This window comes from Eublepharis macularius, chromosome 10 (assembly GCF_028583425.1).
Source record: "Eublepharis macularius isolate TG4126 chromosome 10, MPM_Emac_v1.0, whole genome shotgun sequence".
NCBI lineage: Eukaryota > Metazoa > Chordata > Lepidosauria > Squamata > Eublepharidae > Eublepharis > Eublepharis macularius.
In genome coordinates this window covers 76711223-76736236 of record NC_072799.1, presented here as the reverse complement: position 1 = coordinate 76736236, position 25014 = coordinate 76711223, and the positions used below count along the sequence as shown (strand labels likewise).

Below are 25014 nucleotides of genomic sequence, written 5' to 3'. Positions count from 1 at the left end.
TGTCAAGTAAATATAATTCCCCTTGGTCAGGCGCTTGAGAGTATGGAACCAGGGTTGCCGTAACCAGAACAGAATTATGAGGAAGCACCTGGTCCAGTCCATCGATTTTGCATACCACTGGACTTCCGGTTTGGGGTTCATGGAGGTCTAACGCAGCTCAGGGAGCTGGGCTGTCCGTGCCGCTGTCTGTGGAGGCTGGAGGGGCGCAAACTGCCCGCAGCCCCCTGTTCTCAGGCGGAGAACAGGCAAGCACGCTTAAGATTTTGCATACCACTCCATGTATCATTAGGATAGGTGGGAAGGCGTAGAACAACATTCCCGTCCTGCCACTTCCCCCACTTGAGCAGGAGGCTTTGTGTCAGACTATGGATGACAGGTTATGGCAGATAGATCCCTGGATTATTTCAGCAAGACACACGTCCTTGGCTAAATGACTTTTATTCAGGAAATCAGTCTTTTTCCATATACACAGGTCCATAGGGATACATGAAGTAAAGTGCATATGAGCATGGTAACTTCTCTTTGAACGGAATAAGGCTTCAGGCAGTTACAAGGCAATATACTCAACCAACCCCCTCTCGCCTAAACCACAAGTACAGAGGCAGTCTGGGAAACATTTCCAGAGTTCACACACTAGACAGGCAAGATACTGAGCAATGCAACACTTCAGACACTCAAGGTCAGATTAAACAATATCAACGGAAAAGAATGTTCGCAGCTTTACCAGCTGCTGGCTATGCTGTGAGAGTGAGAAAACGAAAGCGGTTATTGAAAGCTAAGGAATGGACTTATCAGTTACAACATGAGATCAGTTCCAAGACTGAGGTGACTCAGGACCACAAGCTTAACACTGGCATGGATGACTGGGCACAGTCAGACATGACACTTGGTATTGTCCTGTGTGGCAAAAAGGTCGACTTCCAGGAAACTCCACTGCTGAGAAATTTGATGGACATACTTGCCCACAAGGACCCACTCCTGGTGGGAACTGCCCAATTTGCTGAACCAGTCCGTCCTGGAATTGTAGGACTTGGACTCTTCGGTGGGATACCATACCTGCGAGAGAGTTAAGCGCATAATAAACTGCTCACAACTTGAGTAAATTAATATGGCTTGCCTTCTCATCCTCTGACCAAATGCTGTTGACAGAAACAGCATCACAATGAGCCCCCCACCCTTCCAGGGAAGCATCCATAGTAAGGCTCACTTCATGAAAAGGTATAACAAATGCAACTCCTCTTGACAGATTACTTGGTTGTCACCAGCATAACAAGGAGTGCCGTACCCACCTTGGGATTAGGACTGACAGTTAGGGTGAAAGCCTCTAAGAAATCAAGGTTGCAAAGTTCTCCTCTTAAGACCGCAGTAGAGGCCATGAGCCCTAACATAACTTGAATAGATTGTGCAGATTGAAATCTATTTGCTAAAAAGTGCCGCACCAAAGAATACGAATGGGTAAGAATGTTCTACTAGAGCCAGCAGAACATTCTTACCCATCGCCCCCACAAATTGTATGGTACAGAACGGTCAAGTTAGATTTCTTTGCATTTATCAACAACCTTAGAGTTTTACATGTGGACAATATAAGGGTGAAATGCTTTCTTAAAATCTCTGGGGACTGAGCAGTGATTAACCAGTCATCATGATAGGGGTAAATAGAGCAGCCTCTAAGGTGAGCAACCACTACTGCAACACGCTTTGTGAAAACTCGTGGTGTTGCAGCCAAACCAAAGGGTAAGGCATTATACCGAAACACCATACCATGGAAACCGAAACGGAGGTACTTTTGATGGTCCCAGTGTATAGAAAAATGAAAGAAAGAGTCCTGTAAATCAAGAACTGCAAACCAGGCATCTTGGGAAACCATATGACCCAAGGGACCATGACCATTCTGAATTTCGCGATTCTCAGGTAGTCATGAAGGGGCATTAAATCTAAAATGAGCCTTTTTCCTCCATCCTCCTTATCTACCAGGAAGAAACCCAAAGAGGTTGTCAGACCCTGAAAGTTCCAGGAGGGCCCCTTTAGCCAACAAAGATTGAATTTCCTCCAGCAACTGAGGGAATATATTATTAGGAGCTTGTGAGGGCAAACAAGTAGGAGGCAGTGTATGAAACTTTTAATTTATAACCTTTAATTATTGAAATAACCAAGTATCTGTAAAACTATGCATGAATGAACTGACAGTCTGTCATTACACAATGCAGAAGCAGTCACTGTATGGAGGTCTAGTAAAAATTAGTCCTTGTTTTGACCTTGGGCAGAGTCCTTAGAAGACTGACTCTGATGGGCTGGATTGGGCCGTCTTGAGGACTTTCTCTTTGACTGGGACTGGCAGAATAAGGACCCCAGTAAGGTGGATACTGTGGCTGATATGGGTAGTTTCTGTAGGTCCTGTAATCTCATCTGGGCTGATAATCACAACTCGCAGATTGTCTGTAAATTGAGATATATGGAGACTGTGGCAGAGTGCCGTAAGATATTTTTATTTCTTATTTCGAATCTCCAGTGGGAGGGCTGCCATGCATGTCTATGTAAGACCACCAAGGTGTTCAGGCCCTGGCAGAGACATCCAAGGCATGCCTATTCACTCTGATCTGCTGCTTTGAGAGGATTATCACCTCATTTTGAATCAGCTTGGCTAGAGGCTGGTAGGGCATCCAAATAGGAAGACATCTTTGGCCAGAGGAAAATTTGATATTCACACATAACGGCCAAGAAGTTAGCCATGTTAATATTAAGGGCAGAGGCGGAACGCATTTTCCTCTCCATGGCGTCTTTAACATATATAGAAGCAGCAAACAATGGAGGTTCTTCTCATTTGGAAAAACAGAGCCCAGCAAGGCCCACTTGTCATTCAGAAACCCTTGTGAGGAACAGAGTTCTCTTGGCAGGCTGAAAGGAGATGGAAGTATTAAAATATAGACTACCCAACAATGAACACACCAAAACATTCCCATTATAATCTGCTCAGTTTGCAGAAAAATCTGACACAAGCACTACTAAAAAGAGAAGCTCTCTCCACCACCTTTCCTCCAACATGGCCCAGTCTTCACAGTCTTTGGCAAGCCCTCATAAATAAAGACATAGGAGAAGAAAGTCTGACATACTCTATCCAGCACACTTGTGTGGAAGATATCCCAAACATGTACTAGGCTTTGCCAGGTGAAACAGAGATGAAAATAAAAACCATTAACATTGTAGTGAACAAAACGGCCGGGGGGACGTGAATTGAGAAATTTTTTTCTCTATTTTCTCTATCCACAAACAGAAGAAACAATACCAAAAATACTCATAACACCAGTTTATCAGAGGTGACAGTAGAATGAGTGAACACACCCATGATAATCTTTAAAAATGCTTTCAATGCTCTGAGGGAAAAGCTAGTAGTATTTGCTTCCATCCGAACACATCACAATATTACAGGTTGTCAGTAGGTCTAGATATTGAGTTAAAAATTAAAATAACACCGAACTGTTCATTCATGTATCATCACTGCACACAGTTAAGTGCCATGGTAGCTGTGAACAAAATTAGTCACAGAAAACTTATGTCACATCTCTTAAACAATCAATAACACATCCTTGAAAATGCTACCTTCTAAAGCTTCTCTCTCTGTTTAAATTTCTTTTTCTAATCCTTAATCATATCCTAAAAGATCAATAGCTTCTGGTTCAGAACTTTCTTGTTCAAAGAACTGAAGGTTTCAAAGGAATGAAACCAGCTTCTCTACACTTTCACAGATTAGTTCAGCTGTAAATATATATGGGTATAAACGTCCAAATATAGACCAGTTTCTTTCATGCGCTTCAGAAGATGAAAGAATCTAAAACAGGTGAGAGGCCTTGACAGTTATGTCCACAGTATACAAGAATTGTAATTAGCTAATGCCTTACATTGTTATTTCTCATGATTCTAAAAGAACATGCATTTCATCAGAATTTTTAAAAATAATTTAAAACAGAAAATAGCATTAGACAGTGAACAAAGTATCAGAAATAAAATATGTGACAGAAAACGACATTAGTGAACATAGTATCATAAACAGAATATATAACAAAGTATCATAGAATATTTTCCATTTTTCCTGAAATTCTGAAACTGGTCTATTGTGAATATAAGAAGTTAATTTAGTCACTGACACGTATGCATACAATTTGTTCATCCATTCAGTCACATCTGGACATTTCATCAGAATTTTAATTTCCTAATTATTCCCAAAGTTTACAACCCTTTCACTGAGAAAATTGAAGGGGGGAAAAGGCAGCTCTCATATTTCCAATCCTGTGCAATTATACAGGAGTGAGCCCCATTAAGAACCTCAGTGTTATTTACTCCTGAGTAAATATGTTTAGGAACAAATTGCATCTCAGCTCTTTAGCTAACATTTTTTTCAACTCTTATTTGGAAAAAACAATCAGACATTTTAAAACTCACAGTCCCACTCATTGTAACTAGTTAGAAGGAAAAGCCTTATCACAAGGAAGGAGGAAAACTCCAGACTGGATTGGTATTTTGGTGCTCCAGAAGATTTAAAATTACCTCCTGGTAGGTGACAAGAAGTATGCATTTTCAGAAAACAAAATATTTCAAATGTCTAAGTTTTATAAGCAATATAGGCAAAGAATAGTGGAAGCCAATCACACTCTGAACTGGCCCCTCCAAAACATACAGAGAGAAACTACATACTGTGCCCCAGGGATTTTTTTCTGGGAAGAGAGGTGGTAGAACTCAGTACCGCACAATACGTCACTTTGGGTCAGTTGGGACAAGGGTGGTTTTTTTAAAAGTTTAAATTGCCCTCAGCAAAAACGGTGACATGGCTGGTGGCCCCGCCCCCTGATCTCCGACAGAGGTGAGTTTAAATTGCCTTCCGTGCCGCAGAGGGCGATCTAAACTCCCCTCTGTCTGGAGATTAGGGGGCGGGGCCACCGGCCATGTGACCATTTTCAAGAGGTGCCGGAACTCCATTCCACCGCATTCCAGCTGAAAAAAAGCCCTGCTGTGCCCCCAAATTCACTCTCCATCGTGCCATATTGCCCTTGCCCCCATATAATGTTGAGCAAGCTTCTTAAACTTCCCCTAAGAGTTGCTGAAAATGCCTTTAAAAGAAATCTAGGTCAACATGAGCAGGGCTGCATTAGCATACAATTACCTGGAAAGCAGGTTGTTAGATGTTCCATTAGTGCTTCTTGCGTGACTTGTTTTCGTGCTGAGTTCATTGCAGAGATGGCCAAGCAAAGGATTTCCCCAAGTGGGATAAACTGTGATTGACTGATGGGAGACATACTGATGGGCGATACATCACCTGCAGAGAGAAAATGGACTTTCAGCCAACTGTGTTGCGTAACTTATCATTTAATCAAGATGACTATATGGAGAAAGAGTGATGCTTCCATCACAGTTCTGCAAAAAAGGAAAAAACCTTTACAATGCAAGAATTAAAATCCGGCAATCCTTTTTTAAAAACTTACAATGTTAAAACATATTGATGGTTGTTGGGGGTTTTCCGGGCTGTATTGCCGTGGTCTTGGCATTGTAGTTCCTGACGTTTCGCCAGCAGCTGTGGCTGGCATCTTCAGAGGTGTAGCACCAAAAGACAGAGATCTCTCAGTGTCACAGTGTGGAAAAGATGTAGGTCATTTGTATCTACTCAGGAGGGGTGGGGTTGAGCTGAGTCATTCTGTAAGAGTTTCCCAGGGTGTGGAATGCTAATGGCGGGAGGCTTCACTGTGTCCTGAGGCGGTTCTTTTGCATATGGATTGGTGCTTGATGTGCTAATCTTCTCTGCAGGGCTATTGTCGGGTGTGGAGTGTTTTGTTGGCCTGGTGTTTTTCAGAACTGGAGCCCATGCTCTGTTCATTCTTAAGGTTTCTTCTTTCCTGTTGAAGTTTTGCTTATGCTTGTGAATTTCAATGGCTTCCCTGTGCAGTCTGACAAAGTAGTTGGAAGTGTTGTCCAGTATTTTGGTGTCCTGGAATAAGATACTGTGCCCTGTTTGAGTTAGGCTATGTTCAGCCACTGCTGATTTTTCAGGCTGTCCAAGTCTGCAGTGTCTTTCATGTTCTTTTATTCTTGTCTGGATGCTACGCTTTGTGGTCCCGATGTAAACTTGTCCACAGCTGCAGGGTATACGGTATACTCCTGCAGAGGTGAGGGGATCTCTGCTGTCTTTTGCTGATCGTAGCATCTGTTGTATTTTTCGGGTGGGTCTGAATACTGCTTGAAGGTTATGCTTTTTCATAAGCTTTCCCATCTGATCAGTAATTCCTTTGATATATGGCAAAAACACTTTTCCTGTGGGAGACTGTTTTTCTTTGGTTGTTTGATTCATCCTGGGTTTGATTGCTCTTCGGATTTCATTTCTGGAGTAGCCATTTGCCTGAAGTGCGTGGTTTAGATGATTAATTTCCTCATTGAGAAAGCGCGGCTCACATATCCGTCTTGCACGATCCACTAATGTTTTCATTATGCCTCTTTTCTGTCGGGGGTGGTGATTGGAGTTTTTGTGTAAGTACCGATCAGTGTGAGTTGGTTTCCTGTAGACCTTGTGACCTAACTGAAAGTTTGCTTTGCGGATGACCAAGGTATCCAGGAATGAGAGTTTTCCCTCACTTTCTTTCTCCATTGTGAATTGTATGTTCAGGTGGATGTTGTTGAGATGATTCAAAAACTCCATCAATTCTTCCTCCCCATGGCTCCAAATGATAAATGATAAATGTATCATCCACAAACCGTGTATGGTTCCGGTTTGTGGATGATACATTTATCATTTATCATTTGGAGCCATGGGGAGGAAGAATTGATGGAGTTTTTGAATCATCTCAACAACATCCACCTGAACATACAATTCACAATGGAGAAAGAAAGTGAGGGAAAACTCTCATTCCTGGATACCTTGGTCATCCGCAAAGCAAACTTTCAGTTAGGTCACAAGGTCTACAGGAAACCAACTCACACTGATCGGTACTTACACAAAAACTCCAATCACCACCCCCGACAGAAAAGAGGCATAATGAAAACATTAGTGGATCGTGCAAGACGGATATGTGAGCCGCGCTTTCTCAATGAGGAAATTAATCATCTAAACCACGCACTTCAGGCAAATGGCTACTCCAGAAATGAAATCCGAAGAGCAATCAAACCCAGGATGAATCAAACAACCAAAGAAAAACAGTCTCCCACAGGAAAAGTGTTTTTGCCATATATCAAAGGAATTACTGATCAGATGGGAAAGCTTATGAAAAAGCATAACCTTCAAGCAGTATTCAGACCCACCCGAAAAATACAACAGATGCTACGATCAGCAAAAGACAGCAGAGATCCCCTCACCTCTGCAGGAGTATACCGTATACCCTGCAGCTGTGGACAAGTTTACATCGGGACCACAAAGCGTAGCATCCAGACAAGAATAAAAGAACATGAAAGACACTGCAGACTTGGACAGCCTGAAAAATCAGCAGTGGCTGAACATAGCCTAACTCAAACAGGGCACAGTATCTTATTCCAGGACACCAAAATACTGGACAACACTTCCAACTACTTTGTCAGACTGCACAGGGAAGCCATTGAAATTCACAAGCATAAGCAAAACTTCAACAGGAAAGAAGAAACCTTAAGAATGAACAGAGCATGGGCTCCAGTTCTGAAAAACACCAGGCCAACAAAACACTCCACACCCGACAATAGCCCTGCAGAGAAGATTAGCACATCAAGCACCAATCCATATGCAAAAGAACCGCCTCAGGACACAGTGAAGCCTCCCGCCATTAGCATTCCACACCCTGGGAAACTCTTACAGAATGACTCAGCTCAACCCCACCCCTCCTGAGTAGATACAAATGACCTACATCTTTTCCACACTGTGACACTGAGAGATCTCTGTCTTTTGGTGCTACACCTCTGAAGATGCCAGCCACAGCTGCTGGCGAAACGTCAGGAACTACAATGCCAAGACCACGGCAATACAGCCCGGAAAACCCCCAACAACCATCGTTCTCCGGCCGTGAAAGCCTTCGACAATACATTAAAACATATTGATCCAAAATCTTGTTTGCTTGGTCGTTTTATGATGAAGACTACACAACTCTACTTTGACCTGAATGGCACAGGCTAGTTCGACTTCTTCAGATTTTGGAAGCTAAGCAAGGTCAGCCCTTATTACTACTTGGGTGGGAAAACACTAAGAAAGTCCAGGGCCACTACAGAGAAGCAGGCAATGGCAAACCACCTCTTGAAAATCCTATAGAGTTTTCATAAGATGACTGTGACTTGATAGCAGTTCACACACACACACACATCATGTCTGCATACCATTCACCCATCCATTCATATATTCTCTGTTCTCTGTATTGATTTGACCACACTGTGTACCTGTATGTTCTCTTATTATGCTCATATACTGTAACCATTATATTCATGCCATCTTTGGCCTGCCTGAAAACGAAAGTACTAATGCTGAGCCTGTTATCTCTGGAGTCTGTTTGTTGACCTTGTACTATATTGTAACTCTTCACAAGAGACAGAGGGAGTTGAATTCCTTGTCATCTTCTGCCTTTCTCTGCCCAGACAAAGCTATTGTGTTTCTCATGGGAATTGGGGATTTTTGCGCCTAATTCCTAACTGCTCAAGGGGAGGGGGGAATCATGCTCCTTATATCCAAGTGCATCTGCTTGTAACCCCATTCCTGCCAACTTACCCATCTTTGAATGTACCTGTGAACTTAACGGATCTCTATAATAAAACCTTTTCATCCAAGACACTGGAGTGCTTGCTGTGAGGGGTTTGGGGATCTATCAGCCACGGACTGCCATCCCTAGAACTGACACATACACACATTGCTCACAAACCCTACTTAAAGTGTAGAATCAGGATATAAAAAGGAAGGGAAAACAAAGAGGTGATGTCTGGATGAATCATGGCAGGAACAATGGATTGCCAGGAAAAAAATCCTTAATAAAAATCACATGAATAAAAAAAAAGATTTCTAAATACATGATTAATAAGAAACGCAGATGGCAGGAAGGGGAAAGTGGTCATAATTTTGTAAGAGATGAGATTAATTTTTTCACTTCTTTGGTAGTCTCTATTGCATTCCAAAATATTTTATTGATCAATCTGATTTGAGCAGTTATTATTACCAAAGGGCAATAGGTTACCTAAGTACTCATTATAAAGTTCTAATTGTCATTTCGACTTGTTATCAATTTGATACCAATAGAAGGGGGAATGAAGAACTTCAGAAATTGTAAATACAAGTTAATTAATCAAGTGGCACATGGTTTATATAGATAAAATTGTTAATCATTGTGTACTTGTTTTGCACACATTTCCTGTAAGAACCACGCTAGCTCTGACATACTTTAAAGCAAAATGTCAAGTACTGCATTGATTTCCATTGGCACAATATTGACACACACTTGCCCCAATCCAGCTAAGTATATGCACACCGAAGCAGGCTTCCACAAGCAAAATACCCAGCAGTACTTCATGCTGGGGTTTGCAGTTTGGTTTGGAATTTGGATTAAAATACCGAATTTTGGCTGATTTGGTAAAATCTGGGTATTCCGAATCAAAAACCAAGCATTCCAAATTTTTATCAAAATTTCAGTGAAAATTCGGTAAAATCCAGTCATTGTTTTCTATGAGAAAATCACCGTGGAAGCTATCCAGTAAACCTACTGGATAGCTTCCAGGGTGATTTTCTCATAGAAAACAATGACTGGAATGGGGGTGGTGGCTTTTTCAGCCAAACTTCACCAAATTTTGAGGGAACATACCCGACTTTCCTCTAAAGACCACACAAGTTTCAGGAATACTGAACCCCGGGGGCCAGTTTTATGGGCCCTAAAGAAGGTGCCTCCACCCACTCTCCATTATTCTCTATGGGGAAAAATATTGGGGGCTCTCTGGGGGGCTTGGGATGGCATTTTTCAACCAAACTCTTCCAGGACCTACTCCTGACTGTCCTCTAAAGATCCCCCAAAATTCAGGAAGATTGGACCCTAGGAATCAATTCTATGGGCCCCAGTACAAGATGGCCCCAGCCCCTCCATTGTTTCCTATAGGAAAAAAGTCAAAGAGGACTCCTATTGCAGAACCACACTGGAGCAAGGCTGCCATGGCCAAAGCACACTCCGAAATACAAGCTGAGCTCATCCCAGAGAAAACTCATTGTAACCAACCTGAAGCACAGGAATGGAATCCCCCCCCGAACCAAAGTGAAGCAAGGGGACCAGCATCACACAAGAGAATCACACCCATTCCACCCAAACCAAACTGAAGCAAGCAACGCTGTTCCAACTTAGCCCAACAGAACCAATGTCATTCACAGCAGCCAGGTATTGGGTTCAGCCAGTGAGAAAACACCATGGCAGTGAACCACAAGCAGATGCTATTCCCTTGTTTCCGTTTGCTTCTGTTGGGCTAAGCTGCACACTTAAGACACATCAATATGTATCATTATCTCCATACGGAAATTAAAGAAGAAAGAAAATCAAGGCACTGGATCAAGTCTTTGAAGAAAGCACAGATGGGTGTGAACATCAGTGCAGAAACACATCTGCAGAGTCACTTGTTCTATTATTCTAATTACACCCCACTAAATTGCTATATACACCCTACACATTTAAACTGATTTTTATACAAAAGAAAAATTACATATTTATAAAGACATAAAATGAACATGATCCTGAATATATATGTTTCCAATACATACTAAAAAGTGTATTTTTTCAATCAATTTGTTTGCAGTCCAGAATGATTTTGTGCAAAAATAACTTAAGATTCAAGTTAATTAGGTTAAGAATTTTCTTCAGTGTTTTTGTATGGACAGACATATACAGAATCAATGAAAGTTGTACAGAATCATAATATATTATAATTTTAGAGTTTCCTACACCTCATTTCTTGCTTTTTATAAAAAGATTCTCGGTGGCTTATTCTACCATAGAAATTTCAATATTAACTTCTGTCAATTATCCTATATTAATGTATTAACATTTAAAGGAATATTAACAAACAGAAACAGTACTTTAAGTAACAAATTCATCAAGAGGGTAAAAACAAAAAACAAAAAGACAGTCTTCTCAATAAATGCCAGACATGATCAAATGTTTAAATTCTCCCGATGGGGACAATTTCTTTGATTGCTACACTCCTTGAAGATGTTCCTACACAACGAGGGAAGACGGGTGCCAGGTAAACTTTTGCTTCTCTCTTACTGTAGGTATTTAAAGGCTAGACAAGCCCATGACTCACAGCTTGAGGCCTTGATGGACGGACCCTCTGGGTCCCAGATCAGCCAGGATATTTTGTGTATCCCCCCCCCCATTAATATACACTGCATTTTGTTTAATTTTTTAAAATTTAAAGTGTATTTGTTAATAAGCCGTTTTCAATCTCCTCTGGGGAGGAAAGCAGGACCAGAAATGCCCCATATAAATAATCTAGGGATGGTTTGAAGGATGTGTACTTAGCTGCCTATAGTACACAAACCAAGGCACACGTCTGGCCACCTACTTTCATTTAATGGGAACTCTTCATCTTCCAGCCCAAACCTATAGCACAACCAAGAATGCAACATGCAATAAACCTCCAACAAACTGTGCCATCAGGCTAGAATAAGTGGATCTATCACTATTGCAACTGCATAACACAAGCTGTGTAATATGCTAGCCTGCCTCAGATAGGCTTAATGTTTTCAATTAGGGTTTTCAATCTGAAATGTTAATTTTTTGACGGATGTTGACAATCTGTACATCATGAACATTACATTTAGAAGCCAAGTAAAACAAATTTTATTTATTAATGTTATATGCTGCAAATATATCTCCCTTATCCTGAAAAATCCTCTGTAGAAACTCCTACATTTTCCTAATAAGCATTTAACAATTAAATATACAGTATATTCTTGGAATATATACTATGCCCTAATCCACATATCAACCCCGCGGCTGCCCGTTAACACTGGGTGGCAACAGAATATTTACATTATTATGAGTTAATAATTCCTCCCCCACACGCCCTGCTTAAGCCTGTTTATCAATGAACTAGGAGTGTATATTATTAAATAGATATGAGCACCACTGGAAACAAACATGGGTACAGGGAAGTTCTACAATTTTTTTTCAATTAATTGAGGAATCAATTTTTATAAAAAGAGCAGGTGCTTTCCAGAGTAAATCTGCAAAGACAGACTCCCAAATAATATAAATATATAATATATAAATATCTTTTTTAAATTGAGGAAGCTCAGCTCGCTTACAGGAAAAAAACAGGTTTTTTCTCTTCTGCAAGTAATATCGTGTTGCTTTCTACATATAATACCACTGCCTTAAAATGTGGGCACTTTATGAACTGTAATGTTTTCGATTATGACACTGCCATACTTTTAAAAGGACTTGGATCCTATGATAATTACGGAAACAGAAATTACTCTCAAATCAAATTCTGGTTCAGCATATGCACAAGCACTTAAAATGTCTCATCCACTGGGATCAGACAGAAGCAGCATGGGGGGGGGGAGGGATACCAAAACAGAACAAGAGAGAACAAGAGGGAATAAGAGCAGATCATCAGAATTAACTGAAAGTTTGTAATCTGTGCACAGAATATCTGAAAACGTCTCTGTGTGTGCACCTTTGCCTTAAAAGTCATGGCAAATCCAGGCATGATTTCCAAGCTATCACACATATTTAAAAATAAAAATACCAAATGACTATCCTCAGCTCCACATAAAATGCACCATTTGAGGCCATCAAACATACCAGCCAGACTCTGTAATGGAAAGTAAAATACTAAAAAGTATGATCTTATTAGGGTTACCAGAATCCTTTATCCTCCCAGCAGGAGGGAGAGGACCTGGCGCTTACCTTTTCATTGCTCCCATCATGCTGCTCATGCATCTGCGACCTGTGCCTCCATGATAATGTCACTTCTGGGAAGTGATGTCATCGTGCAGGCGCGGCTACACTTCACAGCAGGATAATTTGGGCCCCAAACTGGTCCACTGCAAAGGGTGGGAGTGCTCTCAGGGTGGTGCAATGACATCACTGTGCCGCCCCGAGAGAGCACCCAGAAGCCCTGTTCCCACACCTTCTCCCCCTCTGCCGGCCAGGTAAATGGTGGCAGGGGGTGAAGCGTGAAAGCAGGGGACTCCCCCCGCCCCCACTGTGGGAATGGGATCCCTAGATCTTACCCAGTTATGATGAGCTGGCAACAAGGTTCAAGGATCATAGATAAGCAAGAAACAAGCAGGGTGGGATCCAAAAGGCAGGAGCTGAAACTGGAGACTAGGGCTCTCCACACGAGGCAGGCAGGCAGGCAGGCAGGCTCTAGGAAGCTGGAGCTTACCAATCAGCTACTGTAAGAATATACAGGAACTGAGAGTCTCGCCCATTCCTGCAGGCAGGACTAAGTCTCTAATCTTGCAAAGAGCTATACAGTTGCCTCTTCCTCCTGAGAGAGGCTAGAGTGCGGGGAGGCCCTGAGCTCTCCAGTGTGTATTCTTCTCCCTGGTCCAGGCTTCAGCTCTGGCTCTCTACCTCCTCCACTCGCAGAAGAGACTCTGGAGGTACAGGAGGTAGATAAGTAGAGAAGTCACTCAGTGATTTCCTCATCTGCTGGAACAAAAGCCTGCTGTTCCAGAGGAGGCACGGGGTCTTCTCTGAGAGCTTCTAGAGAGTACAAATCCTTGGGCACAGTGGAAACCATGGGAAGCTCCTCTTCTAAGGAGTCTTCACCCCATGTGCAGGCAGGGATAGAACAAGCCTTGACAGACCTGTTGCATCTGTCCCAACCATGCATAATATCACACACAGCTTTTGCATTTTACTAGCATTATGTTTACCATTCAAAACAAATGCTATTTTTGCGAGTACAACAGAACTCTGTTCTGAACTTTCCTTTTAAGCCAATTCTCCATGGCATTTGCATATATACTGATCCTAACGCAGCTAGACAGAACAAATTTGGCATTCTTAGTATAAAATCGGAAAATTACTCGTGTTCAAATATTTTCAAGTTTAAAAACAGTTAAAATAGTTGGCAAATACTCTCAATGTATGCCGTTTGAGATAAACTAAGCAGATATACAAACAATGTCAATGGTCTACAAAGGTAACAAAAATATAGGATCCAGTTTTCATCATTGATGTGAAAAAATTTTCTTCCAAAATATTTGCAAAACACAACTACTCTTTTGTGACACTACTAACATTGAAAGAATATAGGCTAACTATGAATGTGGGGCTTCTGGTTCCCTATAATTATGTGAAAAACATTCAGTTGACCTCTAGTCAAGCTGTAAGCTGTTTTTTCATGGGAGCTCATTTATGAACACACTTTTTGCTCTAAGTCCCAAAATCGTTAACATAACCAACCACATCCTACACATCCCTTTTCATCTGGATAACATATCCAAAGCAATAAGATACAGACTTAAGTATATTGTGTGATATTCAAATCATATGAAGTTTATCCCAATGATATCCCAACCATGCATAATATCACACACAGCTTCTAGGCAAGGAAAATCTATTTAAATATAAAGCTTTTTCTTTAAAACAACCTAATAAACACTAAATATACACCCCAACTCAAATGACAGTATTCCACGATTTTAAGAAGCAATGCATATCTAAATCATACAATACAGCAAAATGGAATTCATTTAGTATATGGCTGCTTGCTTTGCTAAAAAGATTACAACACAGTATAGGTATAAAAAGGCAATACAAAGGCCTATATGAACCAACATCCACTGTATCTGCTCATGGGGTTAAGGAATTCAGCAACGCCTAGTAGATGATGAAATCACATAAAACAAAATGGCAAATTACCTGAAAGGGGCTTTAGGAATGTGATTCCCCCTTCATTGGTTTGCTTTAAAATATCTAATCTTTCCCTCAGTCTTTTGAGAACAACTGGATTCAATGCATTTTACTCCTACTCTCTCGAAGCACGGCACTTTTCATGGAAACACCGCAGTGCCTCAGGATTCTGCAGTGTCACTCATCTTCTGTCTAGTTCTCTGCAAAGTGAAGTCATAAGAAAGGATCAGCCAACCTCACTTCTTACTACCCTACCCAGAATTCCTTTCCAAGATGAAATGAATCATTGCTCTCTGAACACAATGCTTCATGTTTCCCACTGCATCAAGTGCTTTTTTGCCTTTGCAACTCAGCTTTTGGAAAGTTGCCTGGCTACACTGTACAGCAAAAACACAACAACCCAACCTAAAAAAAATTAACTGCAGGAATCACTGACTGGTTGCAAATTTAAACCCCAACCTAGATTCTTCAAAGAAAATAATAAAGGCCAGATGTTAACCAAGATCGGAGATGACTGTATGAGTAGGCATCAACTTCCACAGTCATATCTTGAAGACCGGATTCACTTACCAACCTTCAATACAACTACAGCTTCTTTAACTTTTCACTTTTCCCGTTGTAGAAAATGAAACTTCAGGCCACTAATGCAGCAAAGAATTCAGTTTCTGAATCCGTATTTCTGTTGAATCAAGGATTTACACCAGGGAACAAGTCCTTGCTAGCTCACTTTTCATCACCGTATTCACTTTGTTACACATGCACCAAAGAGAAAGCCCTGAAAGCCTGCCAACAAACCAGCAGAAAAACATCAAATGGATCCAAAAGCCAGAAAATCAGGTGGAGCTGCTGTTTCTCTTGTTATTGACACAGAAGGCAATGATCAAAATGAAGTCACTGTGTGAGGTTGCTCTCAATCTGAGGTTTGCATTTGCTTGGCATGTGTTAAGTTTTAACATCTGAGAAGGAGAGAAGTAAGGGCAGGTCTGGGCACATAGGAAGTTGGATTTCAGCCATGAAAATACATATTGTAAATTTCTAACTTACCACTCCACTCAGCAAAGTCTGAAGCCTTTCTCCAGTCTAAAGAATTTCCCTCCAAGTTAAATGGGTCTTCCACTCAGAGAAGCACTCCTTAAGTTGAAGAAAGGCTTCTTGGGTTGGAAGAAGCCTTCAAACCTTGAAGTGGTGGGATACAAACCATCGTATCCTGTGGAAGGGGAATATAGCGCACAGCATTTGAAAAGTGCACATTCATAACCTCCAGATATCCATAACCTACATGGATATGGATGAAAATAAGGGGGGACACTATTTGACCAACACAATCTTTAGTTGCGTATAGTCACTACTGAAAATTTCTCAGGATGATCAGACTACTGCTAGGTGGTAGTTGTGGGTTTTCCGGGCTGTATTGCCGTGGTCTTGGCATTGTAGTTCCTGACGTTTCGCCAGCAGCTGTGGCTGGCATCTTCAGAGGTGTAGCAACAAAAGACAGAGGTGTGACACTGAGAGATCTCTGTCTTTTGGTGCTACACCTCTGAAGATGCCAGCCACAGCTGCTGGCGAAACGTCAGGAACTACAATGCCAAGACCACGGCAATACAGCCCAGAAAACCCACAACTACCATTGTTCTCCGGCCGTGAAAGCCTTCGACAATACATCAGACTACCGCTAGGTTGGAGACTGCGGTGTAGATTGCTCTATCTGCATACCAAACCGAAATGTCTTAATTGTATTTTTTCTACATATAACTTTATCTTCACCATTCATCCGAACTAATGAAAGAGGTGGGGCAATCGCCTTTCTTACTGCAGACTCACACCCCAATTCTGTTCCAGGGGGGTCCCTTGTACCCCCAGATCAGTATTTCTGGAAGCTCAGTGAGTGGCAGCAGGAGTGGAAAGGCAGGTAATAGCCAAGCTACAAGTGACAAAAGGCACAGATTGGACACTTGTCAGCTTCCCTCAAGTTTTGATGGGAAATGTAGGCATTCTAGTCTTGAAGCTTCACTCTCTGACTGCTGTCCAATGGACTTTTCAACTGTCACTTGTCCAACATTCCGCCCAGCTGCCTACATTTCCCATCAAAACTTGAGGGAAGCTGACAAGTGTCCAATCTGTGCCTTTTGTCACTTGTAGTTCCGCACTAAGTTAAGTTGATTGTGAATAATTTTGGATAACTTCTTTCCCCCCCCTTAATGTTTATGAACGTTTATTTGTATTATTCTCAATGTTGTGTTACTTACTTATGTAGTAACTGGACCTTTTATTTCTGATTGTAATTAATGCCTAATAAAGGAATGTTGTTAATAACATTAACATTAGATTTATATACCGCTCTTCAGGATGACTTAACACCCACTCAGAGCGGTTTACAAAGTATGTTATCATTATCCCTACAACAAAACACCCTGTGAGGTGGGTGGGGCTGAGAGAGCTCCAGAGAGCCGTGACTAGCCCAGGGTCACCCAGCTGGCTTCAAGTGGAGGAGTGGGGAATCAAACGCGGTTCTCCAGATTAGAGTCCTGTGCTCTTAACCACTACACAAAACTGTTGTTGTTGGCAGGTTAAGTTCTGTTTTGCTGGCAAAAGTGCCTTCTGTTCGCCCAAACCAACATTGAATTCAACCCAGTACATTTCATTATGCTGACAACGAAAATTGTATTTTTTGTTTTCAACTTTTATTTTTTTCTTTTTACCTCTCAGATAACAAAAACCAAGTTAACTACGGTAAGGTAGCACAGAGTATACCACTTTGCAGCTCTAGCTCTTAACAGCGAGTACATTCACAATGGCAGAAAATTAGCATTTATATTTCTAAATTTCACAAACATGTCAAATAGTAAAGCTATCAAATTATACTAAATTATAAATTATGCATTTTATTTTGTTAAATCTGTAAAATAAGTTTAGGCTTGATAAGAACAATTCAAGGGGGGGGGGAGAAAAAGAACCAGCCATTTTTTCAAGACTTCAAAATGTTAGGAAATGTTAAAGTATATAAATATATTTTTAAAAATTTAAAATATTTTAAATATATAAAATATTTTAGAGAAAAGGTTAAACAGAGAAGATTTAGGAAAATAAGTTCCTTTAAGTAACAAAGCAACTGAACCACCATATAGGTGTTTTCACTTGGCTAAGTTTTACTCTCAAGAAGTTCACTACTGTTTACCAGCCTTATTAAAGAAGTTTCATTTAAAACTCTGTTCTAAAAGAACAGGCCTACAACAAAACTGCACCCTGATGCCCAAATTGGTGTGCTAATGAACCGCCAGAGGGAGCATTTCTAGTAGCCAAAGTCTGTCAATGAAAATATATAGCTACTGCTACTAGGAAACATTTAATTCTGTGCTGAATTGCAATAAGTTCTCACATACTTTGGAAGTAGATGTTCTGTTTGCTTTCCCGTGGCTGATCCCTAATCTTTGACTCCTCAAGATTCAAACTAGTTTCAGGAAGAGTTTATAACAGACTCACAGAGTTTATAACAGAATTTATAACAGTTTTTAAGCAGTGTATAAACATGAGACACAAACAGTCGGCCTTTCTTATATGTATTTCTTATGGGCCAGCAGGTTGTAAATGGAAAGTGGAGGTTCTGAACCAAGTTGGCAAATTTATTCAGAAGCCTTAGATATTTCATTCATTACACTTCTGTTAAATAGAATTTTGTTTCAGTCTTTCAGTATAACAACATAAAAAGGAAATCAACTTTGGATGGTTATTTATATCTTGGAAATGTCATGGTTGCTCTGGAATATTCATATGTTGTCTTTGGCAGAAACCACCCATGGTGGGCTTACTTCTGGTTAAACAGTCAAGGAAAGCCACTGTTTTCTATTTCACTACTTGCAATTGGTGATTCTCTCACTCTGGGGTCCCCAAAGTGGTGCACTCAGGTGCCATGGCACCTGCTGGCACCTCTGATGGTGCCCACTAAATGTTTTTAGAAAGTGGTGGATCCAGCTGGGATTCCTGTCCAGTGGGGCTTCTGACTGGCTACACAGATTAAAATAATGTTGTTTTGACAGCAGCTGCCACCACAGTATTGGTTTTATTTTCTCTCACTCCTCATTTGCAATGTATTTTTAAACATTGCTCCTCTTTCCTCCTGCATTTGGGCTTCCTGGGTACGTGTTGCTGGCTACACCTCCCATGGTAGCCATTTTGTGTTGTACCCACCACCCTGTGTTAGAAGTATGAAGGTGCCCATAGGGTCAAAGAGGTTTGGGACCCTTGCCCTAGCTATTAATGTTAATGCCAATGTTTGACTCTAAAAATGTGTATATCGCAGGACTTGATCTGGAAGTTACATCAGCATACGATGTTTATACCAACAGTGAAGCTGCACATAGTCTATAAAATGAAGGCTCTGACCAATTTATGGGACAATTAGGCAGTGTCTGGAGAGCTGTGAAGGGGTTCCACTGACTGTAAAGGGAAGGCAGCAATTTTTTCTAATTTGTACAATCTCATTTGCCTGTAGGCAGCAGATCCAGCAGGCATTGACACCTAGAGATGGGGAAAGCAATTGTTTGGACTGTCCATCAAGAGCCTTTAGAGGTACACAGTTGTGAGAAACAGCTATCACCTGGTGAACAGGATATTCACTCTTATTTTCAACTAAAAGAGACCCAAGGTAGTTTACAAAAAAAAAAGCAAAAACCATCATACAAGCCAGTAAAACTACAAACAATAAAAGAAAAACACAGCAAACACAAATCTGTAAAAATACTGCTATGTAACCACTCTTACACAAGCACACACTCAAATGTTGTCCTAAATAATTCTATTATGAACATCTAGAGCATTTAGAGTGGGTACAAGCAGAAGACAAGCACAGCCATCAGTAAAAGCCTTAGACCAAGATACGGCAGTTCTTCAACTATCCCTTCAAGTACCTGGGAAAGAGTGTGAAACCACGTGTCTAACATTACGGCTGCTAGCAAAGCTCATTTTGAATTTTCTTCTTCAGATGGTTAAATATGATTCTTGTCTCAAAATATGTGAAGCAAATTTCTTTCTTTCCTACATGAGGACACCCATGAATTTAAAAAGCTCAAGACGAAGTTTTTTCTCTCCTGCAAGGTCACAGACAAGAATATTTAACCACCTGAAGAAAAAAAATTCAAAATGAGCTTTGTTAGCAGCCACAATGTTTAGACATATATGTTTGTATGTGTGATGGCTGTTCTGATATCTACCAGACCTATGTAACTTTTTATACACTTTGTAAGGTTTAATGTTTTGTATGAAGTTCATTTGGTTTCATATGGTTTCTTGTTCAAAGTCATTGGATATATTTTGATATAGTCTGTTGTTTATATTAACTACTAATAGATTTTTCACTCTGTTCTCATTTTGAATGTAGGTTTTTGCTTCCCTTTATGAGGTTTCACACTCTTTCCCAGTTCACAGCTGCCTATATGATAGGCTGCAAACAGATGAATGGGATGATTGAAACCTTGCAGAAGTTCATAGGGAATGAAGTGGTCTCTAATTATAGCAGTCCCAGATAGGAATGGGCACAAACCGAAACATGAACTAAGTTCGTCACAAACCGGGTCAGTTCATGGTTTGCGAACCAGAGGTTTGTCAGTGCGCATTTCTGATGAACTGCGACGAACTGCTATGATTTTTAGGGCAGTTCGTTAAGTTCGTTTCATCACTGCAGACAGCCTAGTGCCAATCAATCTATTCACTAGGCAACGGGGGAGATGGACTTCTGCAACCCAGGGAACATATGAACCAGTTCGTGAACCGGGCAAGTTCATGAAAGTTCGTGGTTCGTGAAACGCAACAAACCACAAATTGTCACAAACTGCTATTTCCCCAGTTTGTGCCTATCTCTAGTCCCAGATCATTAAGAGCATTAAATGCATCAGCATTTTGAATTGAACCCATAAACAAACAGGTTACCAGTGTAGATATCTCAAAGTAAGTGTAATATACACAAAGTGGGCTTGATTCAGATTGTTATTGAACTACGTAATTTTGAGCTAACTGAAGTTTCTGAGTTGTCTTCAGTGCAGCTCCACATGGAGTGCACTACAATAATCCAACCTCAGATTACTGTATCCTTGATCAGTGTATCTAGGCAGGTTGAGGATAGTTTAGTACTAAATGCAGCCAGTCTAATCCTCTGATACATTCAGGATCATTTCTGGAAAATCAAGTTGGGTACTATCATTATTATGAAGACCAACCAATACAGATTTAGGTAACAAGCCAAACTGCAGGTATACATACCAAGCCCTCTGACACACATGTGCAAAAGCTGGGATTTGCATTTAGGCATGGAGTAGGTAACAAAAGGAAGGTAGAAAAAAATCTTCTTTAAACCTTAGTGCAGGTTGAGTCTCAGGAAGGGTATATGTGCTGTCACCATCTTGCTAGCAGATACCTAGCTGTTATTTAATCCTTCATCTAGCCCTTCTTCCAAGGAATCCAGGATGGTATATGTGACTCATGTTTTCTTTCATTTTATCCTCTCAACAACCTTCTGAAGAAGGTTAAGGTGAGACACAAAAACTTGTTGATGATCATCCCTGGTAATTTGAATACAGCTCCCATTAATCCAAGTCTGACGCTGCCTTCTCATGGTGCATATTTGATGTTAACTGTTGCAGAATCAGTTAAGTACTGGTCTAGAGGAAAACATTGGCAAAGCTCCCAAACAACACTTCAGGCCTGAAGTTAATCCACCCAGCAGAAAGGAATTAAAACACACACGCACTAAAAAAAACTGCATACAATTGTCAATGCTGCACTGAAGAGTTGATGCTGTATCAGTTAAAGGAATACATTTACTACTTCAGGCAACAGTCCACTTTATAGCAGCGATATACACAGTTAGACTAGCTGAAACATGCCGGCTATTACTTTAGAGATATTCTTCTATACACATATATTCCACCAAGGAGGATCTACACATTGAAACAGACTTCACAGAACAACCTCTAATCAATATCCCTTTTAAAAGTAGAAAAGAGCAAGAGTCCAGTAGCTCCTACAAGACTAACAAAATTTGTGGCAGGGTATGAGCTTTTGTGAGCCACAAACTTCTTCAGATACCTGAAGAAGTGTTGTTCACGAAAACTCATACCCTACCACTAATTTTGTTAGTCTTATAGGTGCTATTGTACTCTTACTCTCTTCTACTGCTACAGATAAACTAACACGGGTACCCATTTTGCTCTATCTCCTTTAAAAAGTGTGCCCATAACATGTACACCTTCAAACTTGTTGGGATTTCTCAATGTTTTCGTCAACTACACCTGTCTCTTTTTCACCTACTCATATGGCAGACCAGGAATCTCTTAAAGAGTTGCAAATGCCTCTATCGGATATACTTATCTCAGCCACCACTGCAACTTTCTAGTGGGAGGGGGAGAAACCCATTTTGTGCTGTATGCTGTTCTTCTAACCTTTCATGCAGCTGCTTGCTAAGCCAAGTATTCCTTTCCTTAAAAAAAAAAAAACTCAGCAGCTTTCTTACATCAAACTTCAGCAATGCTAGAAATTCAGCTCCCGATGGCAGGAGTGGAAGAAAGCAAGAACTAAATTAACTTCTCAACTGAAGCAGCCAGAAAATGCCCCAGGAAACACTTCCAACTGGGCCCAGGTTGCAGGCTAAACTGCTTTTCCTAGGCCCAGAGAGATAGACTGTTTCACATCTTTCATTGTAAAGATAATTATGATGCTGACTGTGGATCTCTATCACATGATGCTCCTAATACCTACCACACAATACATCAGAAGTTCCTCCCCAAAATAATTTTGAATGTCCCATCCCTAAAAGGGTTTTTATTTTTGCCCTGGTTTTCTTCTATTTTTGTGTTTCCTTGGGAGATTGCACACTCATCCTCTTCATTGTAGGATATTATTTATTTCAAATATCTATATCCTGCCTTACCTCCTTAGTCAGGCACTTATCTCAAGTGCCTAAAAAACATATTGCAAAAATACACATGCAAACTCCCCTCAACATAACAGTCCATCAACAAGATAAAAACACCACACAGGATAAAAACACAGCCAGTTCTGCCAAAACAGCTTACCCTCCACCAAAGGCCCTCTGAAATAAAACTGTTTTCTAGACATTCCTGAAATGTAGGAAGTAAAGCTACCCTCCACACCCACTCTAGTAAGCTATTCCTTAGGACTGGACATGCCACTGAAAAAGCCCATGACCTGAACTGTTGCCACAAAAACAGATGCAAGAAAGGGTACCACAAGGTTGTTGGTGGTGTGAGGAGAAATACTGGGAAATGCAGCTTGTTAAGTATGAGGGCCCTAGGCTCGAAGAGCAATAAAAGCAATAAACAGCACCTTGAATTGAGTCCAGGAACAAAAAAGTAACCAGTGATATTGTCCAAGCACTGACATTTTATGTTCCAAGTGGAAAGTATTGTGTCTCCTACATTTTTGAACTCTGTTTTCTTTTCTTTTTTAATAGAAATTTTATTTAAAAGAAAAAGTATGAAAATAGAAAGTGCACAACAAAAGATTATACAAACACTACTTCTGAAACTGAATTGAGACTTATACAAACTTATATAAACAGTACATTTGGAATTAGTTTAAGACTTATACAAGCACTGCTTTAAAATTACATTGAACTAATATAAAAATACATTCAAAATCTGCCGCGACTAAACGTAATTGTATAATGGCTCTCCTTCTCCATCCTTGGTTACTTATACACACTATAATATCAACTTTTTGATTAATCATTTCTGTTTTCCACTACAACAGTTGTGCCACAACCACAACAGAGTTGTGTCACACCCACTTCAATTCTGTGGGAACAGAGATATCACTGCAGACGGCCAACAGTAAAGAGCTAGGGGGATCCGACACAGACACCGCAAGAAACCAGAAACGTATGGGAAAGAACACAATATTCTCTTCTGACTCAGCAGTTCTGAGCATTCCCCAACATGGGTGGTAAATATTGCAACATTGCAACATTACAATGCCCAACAATGAAGGTGGATGTTTTAAAAAGTGTTACGCCATGTAGGATCAATTTCACTCCACCACGACTGCTCCCAGCTTTTTTGTTTTTACTTATAAACAGCCATTCCACTATCTGCATCCAAGGTGGCTTTGGAAGGGTGTGTGTAATTGTGCCTCTTGCACACATCAATGTGTGTGTACCTAGTAAGAATAGTATGTGAATATGTTCTTGCATAATCAACCCTGTAGAATGATTAGATTTGCACATACAAAATGCCCAAGGCAAATATTGACTTAACCTTGCTTAGTACAGATGTAAATAAAATGGGAACCACTAACAAGGAATTATATTAACATAGAATATTCGTATTAAGCAGTCTCTTTCCCCCTTTGGTCAAAAAAGGGTTCAATCAAGTCTTAATACTGATGTCAAACTGTAAACAAATCTAAACAAAAAATCAAAATGTTTTAAAAATATTTTTTCCATCTTGGATATAACCACCAAAACAAATGCACAGCCATTCAAGCATAGTCAGTTTAGCATACCGTAAGTGCTACTCCTTCAAACCATATACGGTTTTAGAACAACTCAAATACTTCCCATTTCATGTTGGGGCTGATTATTCACAGTACCACAGAAGTGTCTACTTTAAAAATTCTCAAATTCTCTGCACCAGCCTAAGCAACCAAGATTCCACGTTACTTGGTCTCTCCCCTTCCACAAGGAGACCAGAAAGTAACTCTAGACTTTGTCCCCTCCCACACCAATCACTTTCATCGTGGTTTACAAAGGGATTTGGCAGCCTCTCTCCATGCTTTGCTGGTACTATATGCTCATGTTAAAAGCAACTCTACGTCAATCAATCTGTCCACTGATCAATCTTAAACTGCTCCCCTACAATTCCCACATCCTACTACATAAATATACCCAGAAACCATATAAAGCATACGGAGGGTAATTGCTTCAAACAGGGACTGAAAATAATCTACACTGCAGCCTTTCAAAGATCCCGTCCATAATCCCAGAAGATTCAAAAGCATTACCTCACCGCTGCTTTGAGACAAACTGAGCATTCACTCTGGGTCCTACCCAGCATTCCCTGGTCTACACAAAGACAACAGAGGTGTGACCAATCACATTGTGGCTAGCAAGCGCCCTTTGAAAGCTTCCCTCCTTGCACTGCCCATTGACATGCTAGCTGGCAGCCTGCTGAACCTG

At 40.7% G+C, this 25014-nt stretch overlaps 1 protein-coding gene across 1 annotated transcript in view; it reads right to left on the bottom strand.

Moving 5' to 3' along the window:
* The window catches only part of STOX2 (storkhead box 2), a 193084-nt gene that overhangs the window by 26360 nt on the left and 141710 nt on the right, over nt 1-25014 (bottom strand). The window contains exon 2 of the mRNA XM_054989945.1: nt 5156-5308. Within this exon, the coding sequence (XP_054845920.1) occupies nt 5156-5308 (153 nt within the window). The remainder of the gene's footprint in view (nt 1-5155; nt 5309-25014) is intronic.